Source organism: Squalius cephalus (assembly GCF_949319135.1).
Source record: "Squalius cephalus genome assembly, chromosome: 5".
Classification (NCBI taxonomy): Eukaryota; Metazoa; Chordata; class Actinopteri; order Cypriniformes; family Leuciscidae; genus Squalius; species Squalius cephalus.
The window spans coordinates 48,887,883-48,908,559 of NC_137126.1; the positions used below are offsets into that span (position 1 = coordinate 48,887,883).

The following is a 20,677-nucleotide window of genomic DNA, read 5'->3' on the forward strand; positions in this document are numbered from 1 at the left end:
TAAAATGTATTGTTCATAAATATTAATCAATTTACTAATATTGAACATTGATAATATTGAACATTGATGAGTTAATTACATTATTTATATGTTTATAAATACTAATAAATTATATATATATATTTAATTATATGAGTTAATGTATTTAGTTGATATTTAATTTTTATTTCTTATTAACATTCAAAATACAGATAAAACGTATTGTTCATAAATATCAATCAATTTACTAATATTGAACAATTACTGAATTTTCTTAATTGAGTTATTTAATTACATTATTTATATGTTTATAAATATTAATAAATTAATTCATACTAAAAATTATTTTTAAAATTATTATATTATATGATATATACAGTACTATGACATTATTATATTATATGATATATATATATTATATTATATATTATATAATTATATGAGGTATTGTATTCAGTTGATATTTAATTGTATTTCTTATTAACAGATAAACGATTTGTTAATAAATATTAATCAATATATTAATATGAAACAATGATTGATTTTTTTACATTTACTTGTATATGTTTATTAATATTAATAAAAAAATTATATAAATTTTTTTTTTATAAAATAACGATATATTATAAATAGTATTTAATTTATTTTAATTATATATTCTATATCATTTATATTCTTCATTAACATTCAAAAACCATATTGTTCATGAATATTAATTAATATATGAATACTGAAATATTCTAATTTTTTTTAAATAATATGGCTATATTTAATTTAAGTTATATTTCTTATTAGCATTCTATGACTCGATTTTCCTGTTGCTGGTGTGCGTCTGAGGCACCAGGACACGGGTGCAGAGCGGCACACGGCTTATAAAACAATTAAGTCAGAGTTATAAAGCTGAGCAATGTCAGTATAATAAAGCCTGATATATGATGTTCATTAAACTCACCCGGTATGTCCATCAGGTCATCCAAGCTGGGCTGTAGTGGTGTCAAACCAGGCTGGATCATGTCTGCGTTACTGGTGTAAACTGAGACGACAGGAGAGAAACGTACTGTAAGAGTGTGTGTGTGTGTGTGTGTGTGTAACACTGCTCTGTTTGAAGGAGTTTGTGCATTTATTTTTATAAAGTTCCTTGTTTTAGGGTGTGGTGTCCTTCCTGAATGCATTTTATAAACTCATGTGACTAAATCCTAAATTAAATCACATTAAGGCAGGGCAAACATTATATACCACTGAAATACACACGTTGCAATATTATGATATATATATATATACAGTATATATATATATATATATATATATATATATATATATATATATATATATATATATCTCAGCCAAACATCCTTTCAATAAAAAAGCTCAACAACAAGATATAGTGAAGAAAGAAATGAATTTGTTCAGTCAAGGGAACTGTTTGAAATGTCAATGTTACTGAGATTCACAAAGCTATTTCTCACAATTGCAAGATATAAAGTCACAATTGTGTGTTATAAAATAAAAGTCCAATTCTAAAAAGACTTATATCTATATATCTCACAATTCTGACGTAATAACACGCAATTCCGACTTTATATCTCCCAAATGCGTGTTATAAAGTCATAATTGCGAGATATAAACATGCAATTACCTTTTTTATTTTTTGTAGTTTATTTCTCGAAATTGCGAGTTTATATCACACAATTCTGACTGAATAATAAAAAATGTGTTCATAATTTAATTTAACTACATGTCATTTCAAACCTGTACAATTTTCTTTCTTTTGTGGAAAACAAAAGGAGATTTAGAAGAAAAAGCACATCGCTTTTTTCATATAATGAATGCAGACAGGGATCAGGCTCCAAACAAAACAACAGTCCATAAAACTTTCAAAATTGCCCAATAAATCTGTTTCCATCCACCTATTTTTATGCACATTTCGAAATCACATAAAAAAAACCACCAAGATGTGCATGAATTCTAGGGCTGTAACGATACAAAATCTGTCTGTGAACGCGCCAGAGAGAAATGCACATTTCATACGGACTACATAGTTTTGTTTCGTTTTGAATTGTTCTGTTTCAAGCTTTCTATAGATATTTGTCTCAGGTCTGTGAGGCAAGTAGCTTATACGCTGAGTTTCGGTTCATTTATGAGACGAGCTCCAGTTCACGCGCCGGCGCCTCCGTGTCGTGATTATCTATTGTCTGCTATATTTACTTCTTTACTTCTTACTTCTTCTTTATTTATTAAATCCAGGCAATTGGTTGATGAAACATTGGTTAAAATTAACATACAATTAATACAAAACGAAATTCACTTTAAAGAAAGACTTTGTGCTTTCTGTTTGAGGTCTCTGTGAAAGTTTTAAAGCAGTCTTTTAGTGCCGCTTTCAGAGCACTCGTCCATAACGGAGAAGTGACACATCTGTAACATTGTTTTTTCCTCATAAATGCGAACACGAACAATAAAATAAATATATTATGTTCTGTGGAGAGCCAACCCTTCTTCATCCGGTGGGTAGTATTACTTTTGGTTTGCGCAGTGTAATTCACAGAATTACTAAAAAATATTTTGCCACCTAAAAGTTCAAGATTTTTTTGTGTCACGTCCATAACGCATGTGTATTTCTCTCATATTAAATATAAAATGCACGTGTATACTTATATTTTTCTAATGTCTGGACTCCTTTATTAAGGGATTATGATATATAAACAGAAGTTTCAATATATTGGTATTAAATGCATTTTCTGAGAATTTATATTTCAAGTTTTGACAGCAAATGTCACATCCATAATGCTGGAATTGCCCAATTTTAAATAATTTATTATATCGTGGTTTTATATTGCGTATCGTTACAGCCCTAATGAATTCTAAAAATGAACATAAAAAGCATATGTGCTCAGTTGAGGATTTAATTTACCACACACACGCACACACGCACTCACACACACACACACACACACACACGTGTGACGCTCGAGCAGTTTTTTTGCCGATATGAGGACACGAATGCATGAACTTCATCTCCAGACTCTAGATCCGCTCTGAAAGTCACTTCGTGAACATTTGAGAAAAAATATCTTCATAAACACAGAAACTCAAATGTCTTCACGGCAACCCGCCAAAATAAAAGATCAGTTTAACTTGACAGAAATATATTACTGTTATACAGTAGAATTCAGATCTCAATGTAATAATAATTACTAACACTAATACAAATAAATTATGATCAAAACTTAATTTTTTAAGGAATAATTAAAAATGTTCTTCCATGTTTTAATTTTAACAGTAAAGCTCATTGTGTAGCACGTTGTTTGACGAAAAAGTTTGTTTAATTTCATATGATTAAAATACATTTAATTAATGTTTTATGTCTTATCTTGATTACCAGAAAAAACAACACCGAATTTGTGTGAAAAATACAAAAAAAACATTTAATAGAATTTTTGGTAACACTTTATATTACAGTGTCCTTGTTACATATGTTACATGTACTTAGCATAGTAATAACAGTAAATTATGCATAATTACATGCAACTAACCCTCAACCAAACCCTAACCCTACCCTAACCCTATAGTAAGTACATGTAGTTAATTAATATTGCTCAGTACTTAAATATATAATTACACTGTAACAATGACACCTTAAAATAAAGTGTAACCAATTTTTTTTTTTTTTATATTGTATAAATTTAATAATTGTTTATAATAAAAGTTTCATGATTTCAATTAATTAGACATGATTTTTGATTACTAAAAATGTTACACCCGCTCCACGACACTAGTTTCAGGGGAATAATCCTAGGGGAAACACTGTATCCCGTTATGGACTCACTGTTTTGGCGTTCTCCCATCCAGGGACTGGGTTTCTGGGTCATGGTGAACAGTGTGTCTGAGATGTCCGACAGAAAGCAATCCAAGTCAAACATGTGCACTTCCTCTGATGCCGTCTCGGGCTCTGGATAAATCTGACTAGTCCATTTCTCCAGTCCTGTTCTGCTGATCGGACTCTGTGGAGAAGACACATGATGTGAGGAATCATTCAGATCTGCAGGATGAAGCTCACACTGAACTTAATGTTAATGCTAGAGGTTTGATCATATTACTAACACTAACACTGTGTCCTAACCAGAGGCGATGCGATAAGATTCCAGCGACAAATAATTTGACGGCCCACACTAGACGCGATGCGACTGCGAGATGCGTCAAAATCAATCAAAACCCACAGCCAATCAGAACAGCGTGTGGGCGGAGTCGGCATATCAGAACAGTGTGGACGGAGTCGGCTAATCAGAACAGTGTGTGGGCAGAGTTGAGTCAGCCAATCAGAACAGCGTGTGGGCGGAGTCTCACGGCACCAGAGAGTAATCTTGACGGCACTCGCAAGAAAATGGATAGGTCGCTACATAATCAAATTCACAAATATTACACCATTTAAACATTATTAAAAAATACATAAGCTATTGAGTTACTAAAACAATCTTTGCCAAAGAATACACTTGCTTGTTCACAGTTTGAACATTCATGTTTCCATGTGTTTAATTTCAAGATCTGAGGTGAATTATCCATTGTTGCTTTTACAGCCACAAAGCTGGAGCACTAAATGATATTTTCACATGACACGCTTTTAACATTAAATAAAGCACATAAACAGTCCCTGAGATTATCATCGTCACACTTTGTGTTTGTTGTTCCAGCACGACGTCACAGAAAAATAGAAACAGTTTCTAAAATAGAATCGTCGCGTGTCGCCGTCGCGGCTGGTTAGGACAAACACTCTGACTAACATGGAAAAGAGGGATTTTATCGCGCGCCGCATCGCGTGTAGTTATTAGCACACGGTGTAATAACAGTAATATTGATGCTTGACTTTGCAAACTCCACTGATAAATGTTTCCACATCTATTTACATGTTTAACACAAATAACTGAATTATAACTACAGCTCAGGGCTCTCATTTATAAAACTGCGCGTAGGATCCTTACTAAAAGTGTACGTGCGCCCGAAAGCCAAAAATATAAATATATTTTTAATATTCAGACTTATAAAACCGTGCGTACGCCAGAACCTGCGCAAAATTCCCTTTATTAATCCCAGTTAGCGGACGATTGTGCACACATGCGTTTACAACACCTCGTACGATCCTCATCTGCATATAATTTGCATATGCATGCATATTCATCCACTTGATACCATGTTTAACGGTTCAAGACATTAGGAAAATATGAGATACGGATGTGCCGTCACATTACATTGACAAAAAATAATTAAGTAGTCGATCCTTGCCTTGTTTTTGAATAAATAAATCAAATAGTATAAAATGCACTTTGGCTTTTCCACAAGCCAAATAGTATTTTTAATTGCTTTATATTTTTAATTGAAAAAGATATGCCTTATTGTGCATCACTGAACATTATTTGCATGAAAATATTTTATGCTATAATCATGCGCTAATAATAATGAATAAATAAATAAATAATATAATATAATAATGCTATAATAGCAATCCTCGCTGTAGTTAAAACATTAAAACATATCATGCCACAGCAAAAGTGTTCAAAAACAGCGCATAAAATAGTATTTTTAATTGAAATAGATATGCCTTATTGTGCATTATTGAACATGAAAATATTTTCTCAGACCATAAGTTCTGCTATTATCATCATTTAATTAACATTAAAACACATCATGTCACAGCAAAAATGTTCAAAAGCAGCGCATAATAGTATTAATATTAACAAAAAACTATAACATCAAGAGAACACTTTCCTCCAGCAACCGGTGCCTATAATTAGCAAATGATTACGATCCACTTATCCAATCATTTCCGCCACAGACTAAATTAAGCTCCGCCCCGCTTTTGCTCGTTTAACTCAGACATACATCATAATAGGGAAGAAAAGAATTCACACTTCATCCAAAACTTCATCCAAAGCCCACCTGGCCTACAAGACATCAGCTATTGATAATTTCAGAAGTTTTACATTTTGATGAAAGATTTGATTTCTGTCCCTTTTAGAAAGATCTTGCACTGATGAATCATTCACAAATAAACCAGAAACGTGCATTTCGAAAGCAAATTGTTGATGTTGACTTAAACACAAAGCAGTTCCACACTCAGATCTGACATTTTACTCACGGATTTCATTGGAAAAATCCCATCTGCATGTGTTATAACGCTCTTGCTGATTTCTCTACTGATGTTCGGCACGGGCCGCATATTTATAATGAAACACACAATCAGACGCGGCGTCAATGATTGCGTCTTCCCTGAAAACCACCTACGTTCTGCTTCCCACTTTCTTTTTTCTTACGCACAAAGGCGGCAAATTATAGTATTGGTTTATGAGCAGGATTGATGTGCATGTACGTGGGTGTCTGCGCTTACGTGCGAGGTCTTCACGACAGCAGTTTAACACACACGTGTGATACACAGGAACCCCAGCCCGATCCCATTATGCTTTCGTTTCTCAGTCTCTTTTTTTCCACTAGGTTTCTCCGTATCATTGAAGGACGAGCGGGTCTTTTGTTCCTGACCCAGTTCCTGCTGTCACACACTCACATGTGGAGGACAAACGCAAACACACTGGCTTCTCCTGGCCCGATGACACACTGCACCTCAACACCAGACGCTGCGGGGTAAACTGGGACACGCGTAGGGGCTCGTTGTAACACACATGGTTTCAAACTTTCCAAACATGCCAGCATGACAAAACTTAGTGTATTTACTATAGTTGCCAGATCTACACTGTATGAGACCCTGGATCACGTCACATGTCGCACGGGTTTATTTGTGGCAATAACCAACAATACACTGTATGGGGCAAAATTATCGATTTTTCTTTTATGCCAAAAATCATGAGGATATTAAGTAAAGATCATGTTCCATGAAGATATTTAGTAAATTTCCTACCGTAAATATATAAAACATGTATTTGTGTGAGTGAATGCAGCACAATCGCCAACATAAATGAACAACTTTAAAGGAGATTTTCTCAATGTTTCGATTTTTTTTTTGCACCCTCAGATTCCAGATTTACAATAGTTGTATCTCGACCAAATATTGTCCTATCCTAACACATTTTTATTTATTCAGCTTTCAGGTGACATATAAACCTCAATTTAAAAAGAAATTGACCCTTATGACTGGGTTTTGAGGTCCAGGGTCACGTATAGAGAAGAAATTAAAAATTCTTTGGAAGATATCACTGAATTTTTATTTAACCATAGCAAAAGTAAATTTCTTTCTGAAGTTTTTTCCATCTCTATTTTTAGTTTTTATTTAAAATTAGACAAATTTTACATTATTTTAATCCTATATCTAACAGTTGATATAGTTCTTTAATGCTTCTCTAACCAGCAGAAGACACTAGGGATGCAACGGTACACGGTAAAATACCGGACCGTTCGGTCAGCCCTGCACGGGACAATCTACCCTCGTGTCCCGCGGTACTTCGGTTTTTCCATTGAGTTCGCGCTGATCCTTTTAGTTTTTGCTTTAGGCGCCGTTCACATATCGCGCCTAAAAACGCGTAGAAAACGCTAGGCGCGCCGCGTTCTCCTTTTTCCAAAGCGCTAGGGCGGTTGCGCTCCGGAGGCGTCTGTCGTTGCTAAAGCAACCATCAGCCGCGCTCTGGTTGGTTCTTGTCACGTGACCTACGGTGCGCTTGCGGCATTCTGAAAAGTTGAGAATTTTCTGCTGGGGACATCGTTAGTGCCAACCGGTCTCGCCTTGCACCAGGCAGTGTTGATAGACTCATCTTTTTGCACAAAAATCTCTTAATAGTGGATGAGTAAATAACATTGCACTTTGTATCCTGAATGCAGTATTTTTTCATTATATTATTTTGCTCTGCTTTTTTTTATTCAAAGCACAAGCTAATTTATGTTTGTTAAAGGTAAAAGTGCACTTTTTCTTTCACATTGATCACTTCATATACCAGTTATCAAGGTTTGGAATTGGGATCCACTTGAATATTTTGAAGTGTGTTTGTTTACATTTTGTATTTCATATAAGTGATAGTTGAAGAGGTTGTATTACTTAGTGTTGTTCAGTACAGACTAGAGTGTTAATTTATTCCATACATTGATGTTCTTCCTACTGTGACATTCTGTTTATGCTCATAAGAAAAATAAAACATATTTTTGGGATGAAATAGCAGTCTCTTTCTGCACAAAACATGTACCGAAACCGAACCGAGACCGTGGCCCAAAAACCGAGGTACGGACCGTACCGTGGTCTATCTGTACCGTTGCACCCCTAGAAGACACTAGTCGAGTTTAAATCACAGTTGTGCGGGCGGGGCATGTTGTCACACTGCGTTACACTGAGCCCCTATTAGAACTAATGCTATTCTACTCTATGAATTCTATTGAGAAACCATGAGAAAAAGGTGAATAAAAACTGAGGGGCCTATTTTAATGATCTGAAACGCAAGTATCAAACGTGAAACGCAAGTAACTTTGTGGGCGGATCTCGGGCGCTGTTGCTATTATACCGGCGGGATAAATGACTCTTGCGCCCGACGCAAATCTAAAATGTGTTGGTCTGAAGACGCTTCATTACTCATAGGTGTGGTTTGGGCGTAACGTGAAATAAACCAATCAGAGCGACATCTCACATTCCCTTTAAGAGCAGGCGCGCTTGTTCCATGGCGGTTTGCTATTATAACGGCGGATTTGCCAGGAGCGGTTCACAGCCGAGGAGACCGACGTTCTCGTCAGGGCCGTAAAACACAGAGAAGTGACATTGGGGATGGAGAAACACACACAAATTAGCTTCGGTTAAACAGCCGTATGATAATTTGGGTAAATGTGTAAGCTAGATTTATGCCTATTTTTTCACATCTTCATGGACACCACAATGATTTCCCTCGTGTGGAATATTTTTCCTTGTAATTATGTATGGTTTGCAAAAATGAAAACTGCTCTCTCAGTTTTGGCCCTTTCACGCCCCAGTTTGCATCCACTGTTCGTAACTTGGGTGTTGCTTTCGACAATAGATTGCATTTTGACAAACAAATTGGTGCAGTCGTTTAGATTGGCTTTTTCCAGCTAAGGCTCCTTAGTAAGGTGAAATCATTCCTGTCCCGTGCTGATATAGAAAAAGCCATTCATGCCTTTATCAGCTCAAGGCTAGATTACTGTAATGCCCTCTACACTGGGCTCAACCAATCACTTCTCAACCGTCTTCAGATGGTTCAAAACGCAGCAGCGCGTCTCCTTACCAATACCCATAAACGTTTACACATCACCCCCGTCCTCTGCTCACTTCACTGGCTCCCGGTACGGTTTAGGGTGGAGTATAAGGTTCTGATGTTTGTTTTTAAGGCCATCAATGGTCTGGCCCCGGCATACCTCTCCGAGCTGGTCACTGTATACCAACCTGCCAGAAGCCTCCGCTCCTCTCAGAACACCTCTTTGATTATCCCTAAGTTTAGATGCAAAAAGTTTGGAGGCCGATCTTTTGCCATCCAGGGACCTACTTTGTGGAATGCCTTACCTACTCCTCTTCGTAACATAACTGTGTTTAGTGTTTTTAAATCGCAGTTAAAAACGTTTCTTTTCAGAAAGGCTTTCAACATGTAACCACTTGTTTTGTGTTTTTAGTCCTTGTGTTAGTTACTTTGTTTTAACTGCTTAAATTAGCTTTAATTTGTTATTTTTATATTCTGCTGCCTTTTTTTTATGTGTTTTATGGAAAGCGCTTTGTGCACCTTTCTGGTTGTTGTAAAGGCGCTATATAAATAAAAATTGATTGATTGATTGATTGCATCTGTGTAGATGAGAGAAGCAAAGTGTGTGTGTTGTGCACACGCTACATTATGGCCAAGCATGCACCCTTAAAATAGCATATGAATAACGCGCCACTGACTTTAGACGAGGTTTCTCCTGGTCAGTGGCGGAATTGTCTTCTGAAACTGCAAAATAGCACCAGGGAACGTTTGCGCCGGAGCACGCCTCCTCTTTTCCCTGAACCGCCCCCGGGAGCGCAAGTTCATTCCCTAATTTACCGACGTGCGTCTGTGGAGGGAAAAGTCCGCTGTGCGTCGGGTGCAAAATAGGAATGATACATGCGTCGCTGTACAAAGTCAATTGCGCTGGGTGCAAGATAGGGCCCTTAGAGTCAATGTTCAGAAATTATTAATTATTATTTATCATTATGTTTTGAACTGTGCTGTATAGCTGTGTTTTGTGGTGCTTGTTGTCAAACGCAAAAATTAGTTTATTCTAAATTATTTAAAAAAATGGCATTATTTTACATAAAAAAGTTAATAATTGCATTTTATTGAGAAAATATTTTAGTTTGTCTATATATTTTTTATTAGATCAGATAACATTTTAAGCTGTCATATGGTCATGTTAGAATGTATGTATTACTATGGGGCATGTTGTCACATTAAATCACGTTAAATCAAGAAAAAAGTGTACACTGTATTAATAAAACAAAACCAGATCATTGTACTAGACATTAATGTGGGAGAAAATAAATACTCTGAACCTCAAGTGAATTTACACAAACTGAGAAAGTCAAAAAAGTGTTGTCTAAGCAACAGGCAAACAAATATGGATGAATGGGAAAAGACTCGAATCAGAAAACAGGGAACGTTCTCTGACCTCTGGCTGATACTCTGGCAAGCTTCTCTCAAAATACGCTTTTCCCAATGTCAGGACGAACAATTCCATGAACAATAAGGAACTGCTACGGTTTTATTTCCCGTAATTCTACCGGCCTGGAATTCGAACCGTGATGCATGTAGTGACATCGCCGCTCAGGATTGGTCACCTGTCTGTCGCCGGGCTAAGCGTTATCATAAACATCAACATAAAATTGCATTAACTGGTTAACCAAAAAATGGTTGTAAGTCAGTTATTTCTATCTTTTGCTGTAGTGTGTCAGTAGGAAATATCAGTTTACATTTCCAAACATTCTTTTTGCCATTAATTGTAATAATCCAGTGAGATTCATGTATGCACAAGGAGTCTGACAACAGCCGGTCTGATCTGATCTCTCGATCCTCGAGTCCGTCTGTGATTACATGAAGAAACAGAAGAAACTGAGACAGACTAAATCCAGAAGAACTGCGGGAACGTCTCCGAGACGCTTGAAGAAACCTTCCTGCAAAGCTCCCTGAGAAACTAAGTGCAAGTGTATCTGGACAAGAGCCGTTTTAAACGCAAAGGGTCGTTACACCATATATTGATTTGAATTAGTTAATAGAAGTTAAATCATAAATAAATTCAATTTGGGATTTTATTTTTGAAAGCATTCTCACTTTACAGCATTTTAACACAAGTGCCAGTACTTTTCACAGTTCTGTAGCTTTGCAGGAAGGTTTCTTCAAGCGTCTCGGAGACGTTCCCGCAGTTCTTCTGGATTTAGTCTGTCTCAGTTTCTTCTGTTTCTTCATGTAATCACAGACGGACTCGATGATGGTGAGATCAGATCACACCGGCTGTTGTCAGACTCCTTGTGCATACACAAATCTCACTGGATTATTACAATTAATGGCAAAAAGAATGTTTGGAAATGTAAACTGATATTTCCTACTGACACACTACAGCAAAAGATATAAATAACTGACTTAAAACCATTTTTTGGGGGGGGGGGGGGTATTAACATGCCTAAGACTTTTGCACAGTACTGTATAATAACCACATTTATTTAAAAAATGGATATTTTGAACTTTAAGAGAACATTCAGAAATAATATTTTCATAACTTAGCAAAGCATTTTTAGAGCGTTTTAGTTAGCTGGGAAGTTAAAAAAAATGTGGTCAAATTGTAAATTATTTCAACTCTGAATTTTCAGCATCATTACTCCAGTCTTCAGTGTCACATGATCCTTCAGAAATCACTCTAATATGATGATTTGATGCTCAAGAAACATTTATGATTATTATCAGTGTTGAAAACAGATTTCAGGATCTGTGATGAATAGAGAAAACTGTTGAAATATAAATATTTAGTTACTAATGTCCTTCCTGTCACTTTTAATCAATTTAATGCATCTTCGCTAAATAAAAGTATTAATTCATTTTTAAAAAATCCGTCTGACCCAAGGCTTTTGAACATTTGTGTACCTTATAAATACCTCAGTACAGTATATATTATAAATATAACAGCCATTCAGTGCCATGGCACAGTATTATCTGGAAGCGTCAGCACTTTTATGTGCAAGCGAGGACTGATAAAAATGCATTTAGAAGAAGTGCAGTGGATTCACATCTTGCAGTATGTGGGTCAGATTTGATTAAACGCTGTTGAAGCCCGAATGTGCGTTTCTTTGACGGCCTCGTCTAACAGAAGCAAAGATTAGCACTTTAGTCACTAAAAGCAATCAAATTACTAATTATGTGACCCTGGATCACAAAACCAGTCACAATGTTGCACGGGTATATTTGTTATAATACATTGTATGGGTTAAAATTATCGATTTTTCTTTTATGCCAAAAATCATGAGGATATTCAGTAAAGATCATGTTCCATGAAGATATTTAGTAAATTTCCTACTGTAAATATATAAAACATGTATTTGTGTGAGTGAATGCAGCACAATCGCCAACATAAGTGAACAACTTTAAAGGAGATTTTCTCAATGTTTAGATTTTTTTTCACCCTCAGATTCCAGATTTTCAATAATTGTATCTCGAGCAAATATTGTCCTATCCTAACAAACCAAACATCAATGGAAAGCTTATTTATTCAGCTTTCAGATGATGCATACATCTCAATACCCTTCTGACTGGTTTTGTGGTCCAGAGTCACATTTCTCAGCCATACGAGCGGCTGTGACGCAAATAAACATGCACATTCGCGCTTACTCACAAGGATGTTCGTTGTAGTTTTTCGGCCAGCTGAGCGAAGCAAAAACTGAGGGGCGACTATTAATAGAAATGCACTGTGCAAACATGACCTGCACCGCTAACCTACTAAAGTAAACGCTACGCTAGTCTAGCAGATCAATGATTTACTCTAGACCACCATCACAGCTGCGCTACGGCCCATAGATGTGGAAGAGACCTTCAAAAATCTCCCCAATAACAGAAGAAATCACAGGTGCGGTTGAGAAACTGCGAACCTGCAGAATCCAGAAGGTCGTGTGAAATCAACCAAATTTTGGAAACTTCCCCGGCTCAAATCTTTTTGGTTACACTTTATTTTAAGGTGTCATTGTTACAGTGTAATTATATATTTAAGTACTGAGTAATATTAAGCAACTACATGTACTTACTATAGGGTTAGGGTAGAACTACAATTTGGTTGAGGGTTAGTTGCATGTAATTATGCATAATTTACTGTTATTACTATGGCAAGTACATGCAACATATGTAACAAGGACATATTTTGGCTTTCATCATCATTTATGTTTGTCTTTCTACAGAAAAAATAGGTAACACCTAATTTAAAATAAAGTGTTTCCTATTTTTTCTGTAGAAAGACAAACATAAATGGTGATAAAAGCCAAAATATGAAATGTCACAGATGTATATTACAGTAATCCACTGTTTTGTAGAGGAGGGTCAAAATGACAATTGTCACCTGAGATTTGTAGGCAATTTACAGGGGTGTAAAAATGACTTTAGAAAAATGGCAGCATCATTATTTTAATTTTACACAGAGATTGGTAGGTCTATTAGTAAAATCTGTTGACGTTAGCAATCTTTGTTTCATTATATGCCAACGATGACAACTCAAAAAAAGGCAAAAAGCACTTTTTGTGGTTTTTGCCTCAAGTTTGTATGCCTGTAACTCAAGAAGTATTAAATACATCTCAATATCCTTTTAGATTATGGTTCTTAACACACTTTCCTATTGGTATCTTTATTTTTAAAGGCCCTCAGTGGTTTAATCTCAGAGCTATGGACATGTTAATGTGGCCCCGAGAGTAATTCGTGCACATTTTCAGGGGGTCACTTTGCACACAGATGATACTTGTTTTCTTTTAAAGAGCAATATCTGAAGAACAAATAATGTTGAAACTAGAAATGAAACTCAAAAATGAAAATCTGGTTTTGAACCTTGTTGTTGCACAACCAGACTACTTCTCGTCATTTATTGCGTTAATTCGGTGGGCAAGTTCCTCTGTGATCTTACCTTCGGTAGCATGGACAGCAGATCTTTGTTCTTCTGGAGCTAAAAGATAAAACAAAATAAAATAAATCAGAAATAGCAGTGCTTTACAATCCTAATGGAGAACAATTTGAAATGCTGAATCTTATCTTAGTGATGGGTCAATTTTTAGGATCTGGTTTTTGTTCACTTTGTAATGGTGACTGACTGGGGTCAGAGATTTTAATGGCCCTTCATGTGAATATTCAACTTTGGGTTCTTGACCCAAAGTTGCTCCTGGAGTTTTGCAACAGAATCCCAACAGAGTGGGAAAAATGCAGTGTTGTATGACTAGCTGTCTAGCTCTGGTCTGGTTCCTTCAGAAACACCATCGCATTACATATTTTGTATTATGTGGTGAAGTTTTTAATGTTGTTTATGTGTCTATGTGGTGTTTTTAATGTGCTTTAAGACAAACCATGTGTAAATTCATAAGTCGACACCATTGCTGAGTATTTCCTCCTTAAAACTGCAGTGAACCAAAGACAGTCTCAAAAACACGCTTTGAAATCGCTGGTGTTTCTGACGTCACAAACTACCTTGTAACCAATCAGATCAACGTGTGATCGTCAACCAGTGGATCTCTGGGCTGAGTGAGTGAGTGGAGGCGGGGCTCATTTGCATATTCATAGAACCGCCTATACTAAATGAGGCAAGGGTGTCGAGTTACATTCAAGATATTTTAAGGCATGAAGAATTTTTTTTCAAGGATACAATGTTTATATGTCATTTTGGTGATCTAATATGAGTTTTAAGGGATAAAATGAAAGGGATTTAAAGAAGTAATGGCTGCATTTCAGAAGTCACTTAAACCTTTTTGTGAAGATGTCTATAATCATGTCAGTCATTTTATGGTGGAATTATTGAGGTGATAAATCAATATATCATCCAGAATGAAAAATCAAACCATATTTGGAAATTCTGAGATGATCAGCTGACAATGATTGGCCAATTAACAGAAATGTTTGTACCAAATTCTCCTGAGAGCTTTCTGTTGTCAAATACTTTAGTGAATATTAAGTAAATATTGAATGCAAAATTAATTTTCAGCAATTTTATGGATATCTCACATGCTGTATAATAAATTTTGCCATTATATTGGTCATTTTGGACCTTTGATTATAGGATGAATCAGTGTACCGTCACAATATCATACACAACTGACCCATTATATTGGGTCAGTTACTCACTCTTTTCTTATAGTAAATCCTCCATTTGTGATATTCTTTAATCACCACCTCTATCCGTCTCTTCCAGTAGCTTCCCTCCAGAACAATCGCCTGTGAACATAAATAAACACACTCATAATCTTCTCTTCTGCACTGAAATGCATGCATGGCTTCAGGTCTGTCGTTGAGATCGGCTCACCTCAGGTTTGCCGTGGGCATCCGCCTCCGAACCCTCCAGCGGCGTGACAAACCCACACACAGGGTTCTTCCTTTTCTCCACATCTAAAGCAATTTAACATTATATTTCATTTTTGTAGTTCATTATGTACTTCTATAATTACTGGTCCAGAGGTCCACTTTTTTTGTAAGGGAAGGGAGAAACTTCAAAGCATTCCTAAAAATAAAGGTTCTTTGATGGTTCCATGAAGAACTTTTAACATCCATGGAATCTTTGCATTCGACAAAAGGTTCTTTAGATTAAAAACAAATAGTTCTTTGAAGAACTGATCGCTGAAAGGTTATTTCTGGAAGCCAAAACTGTGAAAAAACGCCCTTTGGAACCTTTTGTTTTTAAGAGTGCATCAAAATATTATAAAGTTCAGTCAATTTTATTTCTAAAGCATTTTTCACAATGTTTCAAGGCTTTACAGAAAAACATGATGTTAATGTTTATGATATCTTCATGTCTTATCACCCCTACGTGAGTATACTGTGTATATTAGGGATGCATGATATATCAGCCACATATCGGTATCGCCCGATATATGTTCATTTTTAATGTTATCGTTATCAGCCCGATAGGAAAATTTGGCTGATATATTAAAGCCGATAAATAATGTATTATTTCCTTCAGCTGAGACTCTTCAGATGTGCACTGTTCAACATGATGGTTTTGAATTGCTTGAAATATGATTGAAATCATTTCAAAAAAGGAAAATACAGTTCAGTGAAAGTCTGTCATATCGGCTACATAAAATTATCATGAGAACATCATTATGATTGTGTGTGTTTGGGACATGGATTTTAATTGTGAGACTTTTGTTTTTGTAATCAGGCTCCTAAAAATTATATAAAAATTAATACTCAGATTTATCTGCCAATATATCGGTTATCTGCTTTTAAATAAATAAAAATATCGGTTATTGGTATCGGCCAAAATTTTCATATCGGTGCATCCCTAGTATATTTGCGGATAAAGCTGGAAATGCTAATACATTCAAAGAGCTTGACAATAAAAGTTACATTTTGTGCCAAAATAAAACAAAAATAAGGCAGTTGAGATTTGTTATATAATATATCTCGCTTTATGTGTGTATGCTGTATATAATATGCAGATAATGTTGGATATAATATATATAGATAGAGAAAACTGTGCAATAATACAGTTTACATTTTGTGATGATATACTCAATCACGCAGCCGAGATTTGCTTTAAAGCAAACACATACTGAAAGGATGTTTTACCAAATCAACAGTTTTGAGAAACACTTTCACATGAGAGACATGACGTAAACTGTGAGTAACTAAGTAAATAAAGTCTAGAAATGGGATTGGGAGACTCACATTGAATGAACCAGGCCCTCCAAATGCCATTATTCAGACGGATTTTATCCCTCCACAACAACCTCAAACCTTTGAAAGACTTCCACTTTGGAGACACAATCTTCCCACTGAGAAGAAACACAAACATCAATGCAATTAACAATTAACACTTTAGATGCAGATTCAGATTATTTTATTTAGTGCCATGTCAGCATTCAAAGCTATTTTCATGGCAAAAATTCAATAACGAAAATACAAATATCATATAAATCAAATAAAAACCAAACAAACAAACAAACAAAAACAGCAAGTCATATTATACAAGATTTTTTAAATTAAGGCGAGACACGGCAGGCAAAAACATCGTTTTTTTTTTACTGGTCAATTTTGAGATTTTTGGATCTTTTCTTACAGACTTGTGGTGAAAAAAAGTCAGAAATACACATTTAGGTCTTTATTTTACTTCACTTTGTCTGTTTGTGTCTGTAGATTTCTCCTAAATTCAAATTCCTAAATTGTAAATCATCCCGCTGCTCCGCGATCTCTGTCTGCTCCCTGTCATCACACACACCGTTAGAAAGCTCTCTCTCTCTCCTGTACAATGCTGTCGGATCAAAACATGGTCATTTCCTTGTAATCAGCAACCAATCGTGAAAGTAAAAGGGGGGATTTAACTCTAAATGCACAATCTCATTGGCTGGTATAAATCTTTAAAGCCCGTTTTCCCAAAATGACTTTTCTCTCATACTCCAAGTCCGAAATCTCCACTTCAGTCGCACCGATATACACCAAACTTCCGAGTCTTGTACCTAGTTATATTATGAAGACATTTAAAGAGGGATTTGTAAATATATTATTCCTAGCTTGATTTATATAACATTTTATTCCAAAAAACATGGCGAAAATTGTTTTTTTTAAGGCTATTGACAGTATATTCTGATTTACAGGATAACAAAAGTAGATATCCATAAATCCTAAGTCATTTTTTCCCGTCTAATATGTGAACACAATGAAAAAATAATTTTTAACCTGGCTTTATCCAATACTCAGATTTATGAAATTAGCGCATATTTCATTAGATATTGCCTAATTTGCATATTTAAAAATTAAATTTCAGAAAACTTGTAATACATTTTTTTCTCATCTTAATGTAGGTAATCAACTGGGAAAGTTTCATGGTGATATCTGCTAGTTAAAAAGTTTACCCTATTCACCTGTAGTGTCTTGCCTTAACATATGATTAAAAAAAAAAAATCCAAAACCTTTTCAGGCATAATCTTACTAAATAAGTCCTTAAGTGAGGTAACTTCCATTTAACTTTATGAGGTAACTTTATTTGTACGCTGCACCATAATGCTAGCCAAGTAAATACAAACAACATTAATGAACTGAAATGTGCAATAAACTTTTTTTTTTTAATCAACACTTTTTTATAAGTTTCAGCAGTGTACATATATAAACATATATCACAGATTCTATGAATCAGAAACAGAAACCATGAAATTAACCAGATCAAAATAAAATAATTATATAAAACAAGTACACATAAATAAACTTTGTTCGAGACTATGACATATGGGTCTTGATGAATTTGCAAAACGATGGTGAAATCTTCCCTTTTCACCCGGCTGGCTCTTTACAAACATGCTTTTTCCATCCAACAGGCACTTTAAATTGTGTTTGCAGACAGAATAATTTCATCAGTCTAAAGCGGCGACACATCTGCACATTATCTGACCACACTTTACACCATTTACTGACGACTCTAGTGCACTTAATCTCGAAAAACAAGAGGCAAGTGAACTGAGAGTGTTGTGTTCACTCAGTTGCTAAGAGTCCAGTGAGGATGATTGCTAAAATGTGGGATATGGCTTGAAGCCTGACAGATAAACAACACTGATAGGACGTCATTGAGCTGAAAGAAGGAAAATAAAATATATGTTCCTCCTTCCTGTATATGCCCTTTCTAGGATACGCCTACGTGCAGTTGTGTAGTAAAACAACAAGTGCAAAATATTTACTTGCTAAACTTTATTGTCAGGCAAACACATTTGAGATAAAATGAGATTTTAAGTTAATACTTCAATAATTAAACAACATGTTCACGGTTCTCTGATGCCGGTTAATGGTCACATGAAATGTTAGTTTCTTAATTTTAACTGTACATTTTTATGATTTAATTAATTTAATTAAAACCCCTGCATTTCCTGCAAAAAATAAATAAATAAATAAATAAATAATTTTGAGAAAAGTTAAAAAAAAGTTTGGTCCCACTTTATATTAAGTGGCGTTAAGTACTATGTACTTACATAAAAAAATAAGTACAATGTACTTATTGTGTTCATGTTGTATTGTTAAACACTTTTGCTGCTATTGAGGTGTGATACGGGTAAGGTTAGGGACAGGTGTGGTGGATTGGGTAGGTTTAAGGTGTAAGGGAAGGGTCAACTGTGTAATTACAAATGTAATTACATAAATTAATTACAGCTGTAATTACATGCAGGAATTTTTAAAATGTAAGTACAATGTAAAAACATGTAGTTACACAATAAGTACATTGTATCAAATTATTAATTTCAATGTAAGTACATGTAAGTACATAGTACTTAAAGCCACTTAATATAAAGTGGGACCAAAAGTTTTCCTTGAAATATGATTTAAATCACTTCAGAAAGTAAAATACAGTTCAGTGCAAGTCTGTCATATCGGCTACATAAAATTATATTGAGAATTATTATTGTGTGCTTGGGACATGGATTTTAATGGTGAGACTTTTGTTTTTGTAATCAGGCTCTCAAAAATTATATATAAAAATTGGGTTTATATTTATTTGCCAATTTATCGGTTATCGGCTTTCAAATATAAAGAATTATCGGTATCGGCCAAAATGTTCATATCGATGCATCCCTAGTTAGAGATTTGTGCAAAACCTTAAAGGGTTAGTTCACTCAAAAATGAAAATTATTCCATAACTAGCTCAAGCCATCCTAGGTGTATATGACTTTCTCCTTTCAGCCAAACATAATCTGATATATTAAACATATCCTGGCTCTTACAAGTTTTATAATGGGAGTGAATGGTAACTTAGATTTTGAAGCCCAAAAAAGCACATCTATCATCATAAAAGTAAATCCATACGGCTCCAGGGGTTAATAAAGGCCTTCTGAAGTGAAGCGATACGTTTTTATAAGAAAAATATTCATATTTATAAAATTTATGAACTATAATCTCTGGCTTCCGGTAACAGCCGTACGCAAGTCGAGTTCCGGTGGAAGAGTGACCTCTGACCCGAGGCATGACGAGTGACTAGGGCTGTAACGATACACCAAACCCACGATTCGGTTCGAATCACGATTTTTGACCCACGATTCGATACAAACCGCGATTTTTTTTGGGGGGGGGGGGGGATTTTGAGAAAAAAAAGATACTTTTTATTAAATAACATTTGAAAAACCTGTATAAACTGAACACCAAAGAAAAATATTAACTATTGAGCGGTGGTGACACGTTCATGTAACATGTAAGGGACCTAAACGCACCTAAAAGCTGTCACAAAGAACCGGCAAAAGTAATGATTATGAATGTCAAATATAGCAAGGAGACATTTCAATTGTTTATTAATAAACAAGTGTTTACTGTGTCAAAGATGAAGTTGACGATGCTGACTCGCGATCTTCGCAGTAGTGAACGCGCCAGAGAGAAATGCACTTTCATACGGATTACATAAGCAGAAAGCAGTCTGTTTTCTTTTGTTTTGAATTGTTTTGTTTAAAAGTAGCCATTTCAAGCTTTCTATAGATATATTTCTCAGGTCTGTGAGGCATGTAGCTTATACGCTGAGTTTCGGTTCATTTATGAGACGAGCTCCAGTTCACGCGCCGGCGCCT

General features: G+C 35.3%; 1 protein-coding gene across 1 annotated transcript in view; it reads right to left on the reverse strand.

Annotated features, from left to right (window-relative positions):
- Positions 1–20,677, reverse strand: part of mlxipl (MLX interacting protein like) — a 47,027-nt gene that overhangs the window by 20,258 nt on the left and 6,092 nt on the right. The window contains exons 2-7 of the mRNA XM_079871845.1: positions 16,812–16,918; positions 15,448–15,530; positions 15,270–15,359; positions 14,065–14,103; positions 3,803–3,977; positions 932–1,012 (exon numbers count right to left, since the gene is read on the reverse strand). Coding sequence (XP_079727971.1) covers positions 932–1,012; positions 3,803–3,977; positions 14,065–14,103; positions 15,270–15,359; positions 15,448–15,530; positions 16,812–16,918 — 575 coding nt within the window. The remainder of the gene's footprint in view (positions 1–931; positions 1,013–3,802; positions 3,978–14,064; positions 14,104–15,269; positions 15,360–15,447; positions 15,531–16,811; positions 16,919–20,677) is intronic.